The sequence below is a fragment of the Argiope bruennichi genome, chromosome X2 (genome assembly GCF_947563725.1).
Source record: "Argiope bruennichi chromosome X2, qqArgBrue1.1, whole genome shotgun sequence".
In the NCBI taxonomy this organism is placed as follows: Eukaryota; Metazoa; Arthropoda; class Arachnida; order Araneae; family Araneidae; genus Argiope; species Argiope bruennichi.
This window is the reverse complement of record NC_079163.1, coordinates 95,245,236-95,258,917: the sequence shown is the minus strand read 5'-3', so window position 1 is coordinate 95,258,917 and position 13,682 is coordinate 95,245,236. Positions and strand designations below refer to the sequence as shown.

The 13,682-nt window shown below is 29.5% G+C and overlaps 1 protein-coding gene across 1 annotated transcript in view; it reads left to right on the top strand.

The window, feature by feature from the left end:
* LOC129960153 (terminal nucleotidyltransferase 4A-like) overlaps nt 1–12,769 on the top strand; it is a 32,978-nt gene extending 20,209 nt beyond the window's left edge. The window contains exons 4-11 of the mRNA XM_056073340.1: nt 1,783–1,900; nt 2,982–3,077; nt 4,727–4,867; nt 5,425–5,629; nt 6,111–6,231; nt 7,202–7,378; nt 9,296–9,434; nt 9,669–12,769. Coding sequence (XP_055929315.1) covers nt 1,783–1,900; nt 2,982–3,077; nt 4,727–4,867; nt 5,425–5,629; nt 6,111–6,231; nt 7,202–7,378; nt 9,296–9,434; nt 9,669–10,148 — 1,477 coding nt within the window. The 3' untranslated portion in view covers nt 10,149–12,769. The remainder of the gene's footprint in view (nt 1–1,782; nt 1,901–2,981; nt 3,078–4,726; nt 4,868–5,424; nt 5,630–6,110; nt 6,232–7,201; nt 7,379–9,295; nt 9,435–9,668) is intronic.
* Nucleotides 12,770–13,682: the final 913 nt, after the last annotated feature.

The following is a 13,682-nucleotide window of genomic DNA, read 5'->3' as shown; positions in this document are numbered from 1 at the left end:
TTAAAAATTGATGTCCGTAACTGTTGTACTCTAGTTATGCTTAGAGATGTATTTCTTAACAATAATTTTTTTGTATTTTTCGTTGGACAATAATGCTAAATTGCATAATTTCTACCAGAAATGGTTATATCTGGGAGGAAAGATAGTTTCTGGCAAGGGCATTAAAACCTAAATGTATGGATGATGTAGACAGACTGTTATGACATGCCATTCATATTTTTCAAAAACCAGTCAAATGGCACAATTTTTCTTTTTTTTTTTTTAGCAGATGGATGCAATATTGAAATCAAATATTATTTTAAAGAAAAAAGCAGCTTTAAATGCTCCTTCCGCAATTTAAAATGAAAATGTATACTAATTTTGGAGAACTAAAATTATTGAGGAGAAATGTAGTTTACAGTCGGATCTGTACCACCACCTATACGATTATCTGGTAGTCAATTTCCTACCCTTAATATAAACAAAAAGAGTGAGAAAAGTTTAAGAAAATACATAATTGTTCAAACTGTGCTAAGGGGAGGGGGGGGGATGGCGATATTGCACGATCTATAAACAAACGTTTTATGTTTATAGATCGTGCAATATAAGACTTTTCTTGTGTTTCTCCATGCTTCGAGATTTTTCATATTTGGACTCAATTTTAAATTATTCTTTGTAAAAGGTCCATGTTGTATTTATTAAAATTAGTTTCAAAGTTTAATAATATAGTTTGTCAATTAAAACATTTGAATATCGCTTTCGAAATTATTTCTCAAAGTAGGTGAATTTTTATTTTTAAAAGTTTAAATTAAAGCGAAAAGATTATTAAATGCTAAGTGCCACAGATTACGATGTTAGAATTTAAAAAACAAACTTTGGGATAATTCCTTTCGCCTCCATTTTGTTCCGAACAATCGTCTTTAATCGTGAAAGTGTGAATATCCTAAATTGTAACTGCGAATTGTATCCCACTTTGCCATCAGTACATAAGAGAAGCTGGTCTTTAGCAAGTTTGTTGAGTAACTATATTCTTTGGTATTGAAACTTACCATACATTACACAACCCATCTGAAAATGTGTTATATATGCAGTCATGTTTTTAGTACAGTCTGTGACCATTTTGTTAGAGGTTTTGGCTTTTATATTTCAGTTTAAGCTCTGATGATTGGAATCGGCCAAAAAATAAGAATGTTTATATGACAACAAATAGTAAATTAGTAAAATGTCTTTTAGTAGAATCGTAAATCTTTTATTAACTCAATAATGCCCAACTTGTAGATTTTGTAAATTCCTTTTAAAATTTTATTAAACATCTGGGTTAATTTAAATATAAATTGAAATTTGTCTTAATTTTTAAGGAAAATTTTCCAAATAGTAAAACTTCCTTTTGAGCAACATTTTTATAGATAGATATCTATTAAAAATAAGTAAAATATCAAATTATGATTTTAAGGTTCCTAGTTCTGTATCAGAAATAAATCCAAGAACTCAAAATCGCGACGCTTCATCTTTTCAAAATTGTTGACTATGCCAGTTGAAAATTATTTAGGAGTTGCAGTATAGATATTGCAGTATCCAAGGGGGGGGGGGAGTCGTATTTCACTACTAAGGTTAAACTAAAAGCTTTTTTTTTTTTAAGACTGACATTAACATTTTGAGCATTGCAAGATAAACAAGTATTGCATGCAATTTGAAACAATTTAGTTTTTCACGAATTGAATTATTTAACAAAATCGGGCTGTTTTTATGAACTATTTAAAACTTTTTCTGTGTCCATGTATTAATTCATATTTTCTTTTTCAGCGATATTGATTTAGTTGTGATTGAGAAGAAAGACATTTCTTTTAGAGTTTTAGAGCAGGCTCTATTAGATAACAACATAGCAAAAGCATGTTCAATAAAGGTTTTAGACAAGGCTTCCGTAAGTTTTACCATTTCTTTTTGATATTCGAATTTTTTTTCATTGTTTGAATTATTTCCAAAATTATGAATTGTATCTTTGTTGCTAAAACTAATAGATTTATTTCTGGGGGAAAAAATGGACATTTTGATTCTCTGAAATATAAAATGTACTATTTTCCCCCTTACAAATCAGTTAAACTTTCTGTCCACTTATTGTGTGTTTCTCTTGTATAGATAATTTGAAATATATCAAACATCTTAATCCTGTTTTATTTTTCAGTTTTGTAATTTTAACTTCGGTCTGGCCTGAATATAAGTGGTGTCTGGTGTAAAGTTGATTTATGGGGGTGGGGCTTTAAATAAATCTTGCCATTTATTTCCTCGTACAAATAACAGTAAAAAAAATAGTTGAAAATAATTAAATTATTTTTATTGAAGTTATTTAGCTTTAAAAATGGATATATATAAGATTGCTTCATAAACTAATAAAATTCAACTTGATTTGCAGATAATGTAATTTTTTCTATTCTTTTTTCTTGCATGTTTTATAGAAAATTTGTATCCCCCCCCCCCTCTTCTAATTCTCAATTAGACAATGTTTTTGAAAATGAATCATTTCTTGATTAATGTTAGACCTTAATTATTTGATTATTTTTAAACTTTAAGTGAGATTCAAAGTACTCAACTTGCCTTGTTTTACTGTTGTGAAATGTCCAAAAATAGTATAATATTCAAATGTATGCATATTCGGATTTTTAACCCTTATCGTGGCAAGATTGCTTTTTTGAAAAACAACAAAAAAAATGTATATAGGTAGCTTATTTTATATTTTATATATATATTTATTTTATAGTGGTAGTATATTTTTATAAAGTTATATGTATGGTATACTATACAAAATGAACATAATGGTTAAAGAGCTATTTTTCTTTTGTAAAATTGGTTAGTAATGTGCCACTGTCAAAAAATGAACCTTGTGCACTTGCATTATTTATTGCTCCCGTTTGGCCTGCCTTATCAATTTGTATTCTTTTGCAGGTTATCTTTAGGTATTTGTTATACTGTTAACTATAAGGTCCTTATTTTAATGCATCTTTTAGGTCCCCATTGTCAAACTAACTGATGCCAAAACGGACATTAAAATTGATATTAGCTTCAATATGAACAATGGTGTTAAAAGTGCAAACCTCATAAAAGTAAGTTTTTGGTTTTTGTTCATTTCAAATGTCTTTTTAAAACGGCTTTGTTTGCAGTAGTTAATAAAATGATGAACATGCTTTTATATACCTAATCATTTTGACATTGCAAGTCTTTTATCTTTAAATGGTAAAATCTAGTCTGCCATAGGATTACTAATATAAAGTGCAACTTGGTAATTTAAAAAGAGGATTTAACCTTAATATATAATATATGTAATTTTAATACCTTCTAGTGAATTAATGGTCGATTGTACATTTGAAAATTCTGAATAGTTATCTAGTCCATATTAGTTTCTGTTCTAAATTTCCAATGGTTTCCAACTGGTCATTGTTTGCGTTAAAATTTTCCTTAAATGCAAGTATGCATTATGCCTGTTGGCTGAAAAATACCTGGGTTCTTGTCTTGCATTGTATAGATTGGATGATGCTTGTATGGATGTGCAGAATTAATTTGCAAATTTTGGGCCAGGAATAGTTCTTGTGTAACAGTGAACTTTTTCTAAGTTATATTGCTTCTGGATCTTAATGTAAATGAATGAGCTGGCTTATTCAGTCGAAGGAAGTGAAGAGGCTGTTGTATTTCAGCATCATTTATATATTTTACTGCTAGGTATTATTTTAGAGAATAACATCTTATGAAAATTCCACATATGTGGACTCCCTCTTAGAAAAATGGAAATGTTTCAAAATTTTCAGTTGTGATATCAATTTCGTGTCTAAATTTCAAAACTTCTTTCACTAACTTTAAGCTTCAATTTCATATATTATGTTGTATGTTCTTTTTAATTCAGCCTTATTTGGGATTTTTTTTCATAAAAGCTTTTTAGACTTTTAAAAGATTTTCGAAGGCTTTTTATCGTTTAGTATCCAAAATAATAATTTTTTGTTGTTGTTGAAGTAGTATAATATTTTAAAGAAGCTATAACTAAAACACTTGTTCTTACTTTTGATCTTCTTTTATATGGTACTTTTTTGTTTGAAATATGCTAGGGTAATGTTTGGATATTGCCTTAGAAAGAAAAAAAATACTTCCTCAAGGCAATACTATTCTACAATAATTATATGACTGGCACTATTCCATCTGGATAAGCTTTTAAAGCAGCATAGTGCATTTTCATGTAAAAATTCAGACTTAGACTATTGAGCTATTATCTGGAACAAGATTAAAAGCATAAATATCTTCTCATGTAAACAAAACTTGCGATTATGATATGTTGGTTAGATGGTCGATTTTTATTGCTAAAGTGAGTGTTATCTTATTACCAAAATTCTAATTTTAACATTGAGTGCCTATTGGATATTTTCTTCAAAACATTTCATTTTGATAACTTCAGAACTAATGAGAAATAAATCTAAATTTCAAGTTTATTGATCAAAAATATTGGCAATGATTAAATCAATTTGATTGTAGATATCATCATAAATGATTAAAATAATAGTTCCTAGTTGTAGTTATATTTGAAATATCAACTCTGTTTCATCACATTTATAAGTTAAACAAGCTGCATTAAAAATAAAAATAAAAATCTGTATATGCATGGTAGTTTGTAGATTTTTAATAATTTAATATAAATCTCAAGTCTGTTTCATAATTTTTTCCCCTACCAAATTTGTTGAATCATGTACTTTTTTTGTCTTTATTTCAGGATTTTATGCACACTTACCCTGTTCTACCAAAACTTGTTTTGGTACTGAAGCAGTTCCTCTTGCAGCGAGATCTTAATGAAGTATTTATGGGTGGAATTAGTTCTTACAGTCTCATTCTTCTTACTATAAGCTTCCTACAGGTATTATACATAAAGAATTATTGTTTTCAATAATTCTTTTTAGATTTAATTTGCATAAACTAGTTCAAAGTATGAAATTAATTATATAATATTTATGTATTTATCATATCTAACAAAATTGTATTCCACTTGCACGTTAAATTTTGCTCAATGCCTTTATATGCGCAGATACTAGATATAGCTGCAAAGATCTGAATATAAATATTAAATATGTAGTATCTAATGTCTCGGCTGTTTGGCGAGAATTGTTGAAATCGCATTCTGCAACCATAATTGATGTCTGCATTAAGTGCTTCAGGTTTATTGTTCCTTATTGAGCTTAAACATGGCTGCTTGCATACACCTTTTGTATTCGTTTAATCTGCGAATGTTTTTCAAATTTAAGGCAAGATCATCACTTCCATAATTATTATCTATGAATCTTTCATGCTCAGGTGATCACATTACTAATAGCACAGCATATATTCTTCCGTAATTCAGTATTGAAGTTTTAATAATTTAAGTACCGATCTTTTTGTACTGTTTATATCTATTGATCTTGCTAATTTGTTTTCTAGCATCTTAAACATGAACCAGACAAGAACAATCTTGGTAAGCTTTTAATTATGTTTTTTGAACTATATGGTCGGCATTTTAACTATCGCAGCACTGGTATTAGCATAAAGAATGGAGGAGCTTATTTCATTAAGGACGACTTTTTGAGTTCCATGACAGATGGAAACAGGCCATCGATACTTTGCATTGAAGATCCTTTATTGCCAGGTAATGTTTTCTTTTTTTTTTCTTTTAAAAAACATTAAATTCATAAAAAATTTTATTGCATACTTATTTGAAATCCATTTGAAGAATTGTTTCAGTGTTTTCATGAGGCTGCTGTACAACCATTGTCTAGTGAATAAATGTGCTTTCTTCAGCATAGCAGTTAATGCAGTATAAAATGTCAGAGTTTTAATTTGGTTGCCATGTTTACAGTTGCTGTTTAAAAATAATGGAAGAGTTTGTAAATCTTTATTTACATTTCTATTATTTATTCATACTTTATTTGCTAGTTCTATTGAACAGTTTTTGTATATTGCTTTAAAAAGTATATCATTAGAAAAAAAATCATATTTAGGCGTATCATAAGTCTTTAGATTGAAAAAAAAAAATTGCATGTGTGTATTTCAAATTTTAATATGCATAAAGTATTTTTCTGTGTATTCTTTCGTGTAGATTAACATTTCTGCCATTCATACAATCTTAGGTAATGACATTGGAAGGAGTTCCTATGGTGCCCTCAGTGTAAAAACTGCATTTGAATATGCATATAAGGTACTCAGTGAAGCAGTCCGTCCAAGCAGTACTTTTGTTTTGTGCGATTACAGGTAACTTATCTTATTGAAATTGGTGTACTGTATATTTATAACATGAATAAATGCGACCGAATAGTTAATTTAACCCTTTGGGTGCTCATTTTAAATTGCGTACTATTTTCATTATTAACAAATGAGGTTTTAATTTCATTAAATACTTACTTTGAAATGGAAGTTTGTTCAAATGCAATATTGTATTAGGATTCGAAATATTGTTTTAAATGTTTTTATTATGCAACGTAAGAATATGGGTCTTTTTTTTCATTGTAATGATAGTAAATTGTAGTTCCTTGACTATTTTTTTAAAAAATTTAAAATTTTTGTCTAATTATATAACTTTTTAAAAGTAGAGAAAAGGGTCATCTTGTGAGATAGGCAAGAGTCAAATGGAATCAGTGACATCTATTGTTGAGTGACTACATTCACTCACTATTTATTCTATTTTTATTAAAATAATTTTAATGTGTATAAAATTGCAGTCAATCGGAGATTCTAGCAATTCAGATTTTTCATTACAGATGGAATCTTATATAATATTCCATTTGATTATGGTTTATAATAAAATGAATTGCTGTTATACAAAAGTTGCTGTAACTAATTATCTATTTAATGTTTGGAGCATTAAATGTATATGAGTGTCATAATATAGTCGTGTGTGTGGGTGGGTGTGTTTAATTTCACCTTGATTTATATGCTCAAAATTGCTTCCAGATGTATCATTCAACATACTTGACATTTGAATTGGTTATTAGCTGGTAGTGAATTCTTTGTTAGTTTTCCAAATTTTAATTAACTCTATCGCTTTATTTTTTGCTATATAAATTTATTTTGATAAATTTGGTGTAAAACCGTATTGTATTTCTCTAAGAAATGTTATTGAAAACTATTTCTCATTAGAATAATTTTCTTTTAATTATTGCCTTCCTAATGCTGACTAAACTGATTCTTTGGATTTTTAATCTGTGGAATTCTTGTATTTCAGCATTTTAGGACGAATTGTGAGAATTACCGATGAAGTTATAGACTATAGGAGATGGATCCATGAAACATTCCCTGTTGAAATTCCAGATCTTGGTGCTTATCAAAAGTTTCCCACCAATGCATTTGGTTCTCAGATCTTCTCTGTCAATAATATTGAAGATAAAGTTAAAACTGCCGTGTAAGTTGCGTATATATAATATTAAACTAGTAGAAGAATTAAATAGAATTATTTAATTTCTATACATATATAGAAATTAAATATATATAGGATGTCCTTGAATTCATGGGCTAAACTTTAAGGATACGTAAAATGCATATAAAAAAGCATTTTTTGTATAGCAATGTTCGATCCGAAATGAAAAGTTTGGCGGAAAAAAGAAAGAAAGCCTTTTACTGACATATTACAGTAAGTGCACAAATGTGCCACCACCAACACTGATGCAAGCCTGGTATCGTCAAGAAAGTGATTGGCATCTCCAAAACAATACGCCAGGTATTTCATGAACAGTTGCTGCCGGAACCGAAAGTTTTTCTATAAGGTCCTCATCAATCAATTGGAGTATCGTTTAATCTGCATTTTCTCGCCTTGCTTACATTCACTTACACTTGCTTGCTCCGTTCATTTCCGACCCCATATTGCTCTACAAATATAATAATGAATGCTCTTTTATATATTTTTTACCTTCCCTTGAAGTTTGGCCTATGAATGCAGGAATTCCTTTTATTTGTATGTATGCATGTGTTCTATGCAATTCATACAGGGTCATTCAAAAGCAGTTTACAAAATGACGTAGAAAACCGGGTATAACAAGAAAGATAATGCTATCCAGATCAGCTAAAGGACGTTTAAAAGAATATATAATACAAAGGCGAACAAAACCATTCCACATCATTTTATTTATATTAATCGCATGCTGCAATTGTATGACCAGTACGAACTACTGCAGTGGATGCTCCAAAGTTTTGGCCAGATACATCAAAACAGGTTTGACATCAAAATCGCATTGAACGGCGCACCTTCTCAAATGCCAGATGTATCTTAAACACATCCTGTTGCTTCAACAGTTTTTCCTACCAAGTCTTATGGCGATGCAAGAGGTGTCTCATACATAAGTCCCTTTTTAGAAAGAAACATAATAAAAATCGATTAGAGACGGGTCAGGTGCGATTGGTCCATCGCAACCAATCCAGCGCCCAGGAAAAGTAATTTACAAATGTCTTCTGACTTGTCTCCTGAATTGAACAGGAGCTTCATCGTTCTGAAATCGAATGCGTCGAGGAATAGGCACGAAGACATTATTCAGCTTTCTGGCAGAACCCCTTGCAAGATAAATGCAACCAAGTCTTTCGTGGAGAATGTACGTAGCAAGTTTCACATGCTATGAAGCAGTTTCATCAAGCATTCATATTTATTCATGATCACCATATAATGCGAGACAAATCCGTACATTTTCTTTCATTTACTTTTCATAGCCTTTTTTTATGGCTATAAAATATGCATAATAAAACTAGTGAAGACAATGCAAAATTGATCAGATTATGCAATTAATGTTGCTAAAGGTTTTGCTAAGGTTAAATTAGTAATCCTTTGGGTTTTCTTTGCCTTTAAAAAAAAATTTTTTTGTTTTATTTTGGTTCAGCTCTGCTGTTTTTGTATTAAAATCAACAATGTATTCATTTAAATTTTTCTTTTATAATTTTAAGATTATGTTTATTACATTTTTTATATATATATTCCATGTAGAAAAGATATTAGAATGATTCATGTATTTCCAGTTCATTTGTTTAAACAGCTTTTGTATAATTGAGTTTTAATTGTCTTAAGGCTTGAGGTAAATGTTTATAAGTTGTCATAATCTTGAGTTTCTTTATTTTAATATTCAATATGGATTTTTTTAAAATGCTTTAAAAAAACCCATGATAGTTTGCCAACTAGCATGCATTAAATATGCTGCTTTTTTTAGGATATTCATTTTAGATCACTTATTAGCTAAATGAGGCTTGTAATTAAAATTTCGTATTATTAAATATACTAATTTGTTTTTATAATATGAATCAATTAAATGCAGTCGTTATATTAAAACTTTCTCTTTAGTGGTCAAATGAATGGAAATTCTTTACCAGAAATTGAAGCTTGCTGTAGTTCATGTTCTTCCGACTGTCAGTCATCTACTCATTCATCTTGCGTATCCTTGGGCTCTAGTAGTTCAGCTTCTAGCATGGCCAGTGATACTGTAAGCTTTCAGGATTTTTGTTAAAATTTGATTTGAATTTAATTTTTAAAAACATCATTGAAATGCGTGTGTGTGCACGCATGCCTGTTTTCTTAAGTAACTTCACTAATTTCTTGCAGTTTTTTGAATTTGCAGTATTGTCTATTTTCTACATCTCATTAATGTTTTAGTTGCCTTTTTAATGTTTGATATTTAGAATCCTTTGTTGCATTTTTTATGAATTTTATGTTTCAGGATTCTGACATTATATCTGATGGTCTTGCCAATAAGCAAGATGCTGATATGGATTCAAATGCAGTTGGCTATGTTGATAAAAATACTGGTATCTATCAACCTACGTCCAAATCCGGGAAAGACGCAGCTATGACATCTTTAACAAATGGCTTAGATAAATTGTCAAACTGTTCTAATAAGCAGCAGAATAACTCTTCTGCAAAAACAGGAGTAAACGCGCCAGAAAATCTTAAACCTAGAACTGAAGCGAAAACTGGGCATTTGAATGGCATGTGGGTAAAACAAAGAAAATACTCAAATCATTCTCAGAATTGTATTCCTAATTCAGTGTGTGCTTCTAAAGGAAATATGGAAAGTAATTCCAACATTAAACCTGGTGTTTATAATTACTCAAAGAAAAAGTCTTCAAATAGAAAAGATCCTGTGAATGCTGCAAACATATCCAGTAGAAAGGATGGACAAATAATCATTGGACGGTAGCATATCAAATGCGTATTACATACCACTTGTCTTCCATTTGCTATGAATATTATATGGAAGACATGGTATGCCTTGTGTTAAAATTGCTATCTACACAAGTGACATAATGCCATAACATTGGACTGGAATTTCACGTCACTCTTTTTTCATCTGTAGGGGTTGTGTCATTCATTCCAGCACAATGATGCGAAATATTCTGTGATTAAGTGCTATTCTTTGCTCGTCAAATTGCCAGCACCTAAATACTTCATGAACATGACATTTCCCGTTTCGTTCACAATTTTCTAGCTGTGATGAGACACTGGGGTGTATATCTCCTGCTTGTTAGAAAATATCGTAATTTATTGACATTTATCTTGTGACGCAGCTGTTTGGAAATTTCCAAAGCAGCCAAGAGCTGCCATACCTTCTTATGGGTCCATGTTAAGTCTTGTGTAGTATGTCTAGTTTGTCTTATTCATGAAAAATGTTTCGTGTTACTGCAAAGAATGTGCGGTGTAAAAGTGTACAAAGTTGTAAGTGTGCCATATGGAAGTGTAAATTATATTAAAGCCAAGATATGTTGACTGAAATATACTATTCATATAAACAAGTGTATATCTTACTCGTGATGGTCATTGCAAATTTAAAAGCATTTAAAATTTGAGTTTATTTTTAAAATACTCTGCTGAATGTGCTGACATGTATTTTCTTTGTCTTCACATGTACGTGTCTTCTAGATAACTACTTTGAATATGACTTTTAATTGTGTTTTCAAGCTATATGTAAGCTGTTTTTAATGAGGGAAATTGTCATTTTCTCTCAACATTAGATACGATATATTGACTCTCCCAGAAGACAAGCTTGGATTTATCCAGGTGAAAAGTCAGGGAAGTGCCTTCTCCTATTATCATCCTTTTTAAGCTTTCTAGAAATTCAGCTTTAAGTATTTTTTTAATTGAAAAATGAGTTGTTAATTTTCTGTTTTTGCCTGGAAATCTATTTTTCAAATTTCTCATAAAGATACCTTTTTATAAAGAAGTAACATTCCTTTAAATTGATTAAATTGCAAAAATTTCATTTTTGATAAATTGTGTGCAAAGATGAGAGATGAAAATGCTCATGAAAAATTATACTCCGAATTTCATACTTTAATTTTTGTTCATATTTGTAAATTTTTGTTCTTTCTCCATTCTAGGTAAATGTTTTTGAAGTATAGAAGCAGAATTTTTGTAATAATAATAGTTATTTTGACTAAATGAGACAATTTTAAAGTTTGGTAATGAATTTTTTAAATATGGTTCACACTAATGATTAATCGGTCATGATTTATTCTTCACTTAATCGTTAGTTGTACAGAGATAATTTGTAAGGAATTGTTCAGTTTTTAACATGCATTTTAAATATATGTAACTGCCAGTTAATGTACTTAGTTGTTTTTGTGAATTTGTACACTTATTGTTGATAATTTTATTGCTTGCACGTGTATTTGTTATAATTATGTTTTGATTGTACAAAAATTAAATTTAAGATTTATCATTATGCCTTAATTTTTAATATCTTTTCATGTATTTTACTTTTTTAGACATGCTCTGTTTATGTATTTATTGAATTCTCTTTTTGCATGTTCTCCATTTTATGGTAATTTCATCTTTGTTCATAAATTCACATAATATCGTGTTTAACTTTCCAAAAAGTCTTTAATGATCTAAAAATAGATCTCTCATTTTATGTAAAGTCATCTGCTTGTAATGCTCATCCACAGACATTTAGTTTGAACATTTGGGAAAGAAATATCTGGAATATTTTATTGTTGATATTTTTTTAAGAGTAGACTTTTGAGATACTTGTCCAGAAGTGTTCAAATGTGACTGCTTTAGATATTGATGGGAAAAAAATAAACTGATAATTGAAGTTTGGTGTTTTATATATCTAAATTTCTTACTAATTATGCAGTCTTCTATGAGGATTTAATTTTTGAAATCTTGTTTATGCAGCACTGACAGATTGCATCCCGGTTTCAGTAGGTCATAATTTGTCCAATTTTAATCTGTCAATGTTTCGATACCAGTGTTATATCCAGTCATTTTTATTATTGGTGCTTCGTTTGTCATTGTATTTCATTAGTTGTTGCAAGAGACATTCTGCTTCAACCTTTTGTGCCTCATACTCATTCTTTTCATATCAGTTTAGTCAAGTCTTGTTATTTAATTTTGCTCATTGCATTGTGATAAGTTAATTATTTATATTTATTATATTGGAAATTGTTTTGGTTCTGTGTGTGCTGTTTTTGTTCTTATGATTCAATATAGTTTCATTAAATAATGTATATATATATATATATATATGTTTATTATTTTTGCTCAGTATTTGTTTACTCATTTGTTAAGATTCCATTGTATTTTCTGTTGGTGTAAAAATATACATTTCTGATTTTTAAAAGGTTTTAATTTTATAAAAGGTAAATATTCTAAAAGTTTGAGCCCAATGTCACGCGGTTACAGCAAATTACTCAATGAATGCTGTACTGGCCTTCTCTTTTAGGCCATATGTTAAAGTATGTGTAATATGAACAATGTACTAAAAATTCTACATGGCGACTTGTACAGATTTTAATAAAATAAAATACTTAAAATACTCCATTCTTTGTGTACAGTTTTATTTATTTTTAAGACTGCCTGAAAGAATTACTGAAAACTTAAATTTTTGTAGGGTTTTTTTATATATTGAACATTTGCATTGAAGATTTTTATTAACGCAACTGAGTTAACCAATTTCAAATGGATCTTTTTTTTCTCTTTGTACATTGCTGATTTTTTACAAACTGGATCCCGACTCCAAATATATGGTACTATCCATGTGATGGATTTTTCAGCATTAATTATCAAAAATAATTCTGGTTTCCATGTGTGTAAAAAAAAAAAAAAAAACTTTCAAAATAAAATGTTAACTTAAGTATTATTAATTTCCTCAAAGCTGAGGGCACATAAGTAGTGAAATTGTGATAGATGGATTTGTTAGAGTTTTAGAAAAAACATGAGTTGTTCTGTTGTGAAGCATTGTGCATTCTTATGTCAAATTCTTTAAACAAAAGTCGTGATATATCGTTTTATTTTAAAGTACAATTAAAAATGATTGAACCAGCTATAAATAACTTGAATCGTCTAGTGCTCTGAATTTCCCTTATTGCAAACGAATTATTATGCATCCTATTTCAAAAGGTTTGTCACCTTGAATGATAATTTCGTAAGGCTCATTTTAAATTTGACTCGACCATAAGAATATTGTTGGCTTACTGATTCCATAGTGACAAGTCGATCTCAAACCTTTTACCTGTTGAAATAATTTACCATCTGAATGTGGGAAGAGTATGAAATCTAATCGGAGGTGATTAGCCCATCTTATATATTCCATGTGCTTGAGGCGTGATATCGCCACATACACTAACCTCCTTACCACTGTTTTATTTTCCGAGTAGGTCAGATTTAAACAAGATATTGTCAATTAACATTATGCACACAAGTGGGTGATGGAAAAATCTCCATTTCATTGTCC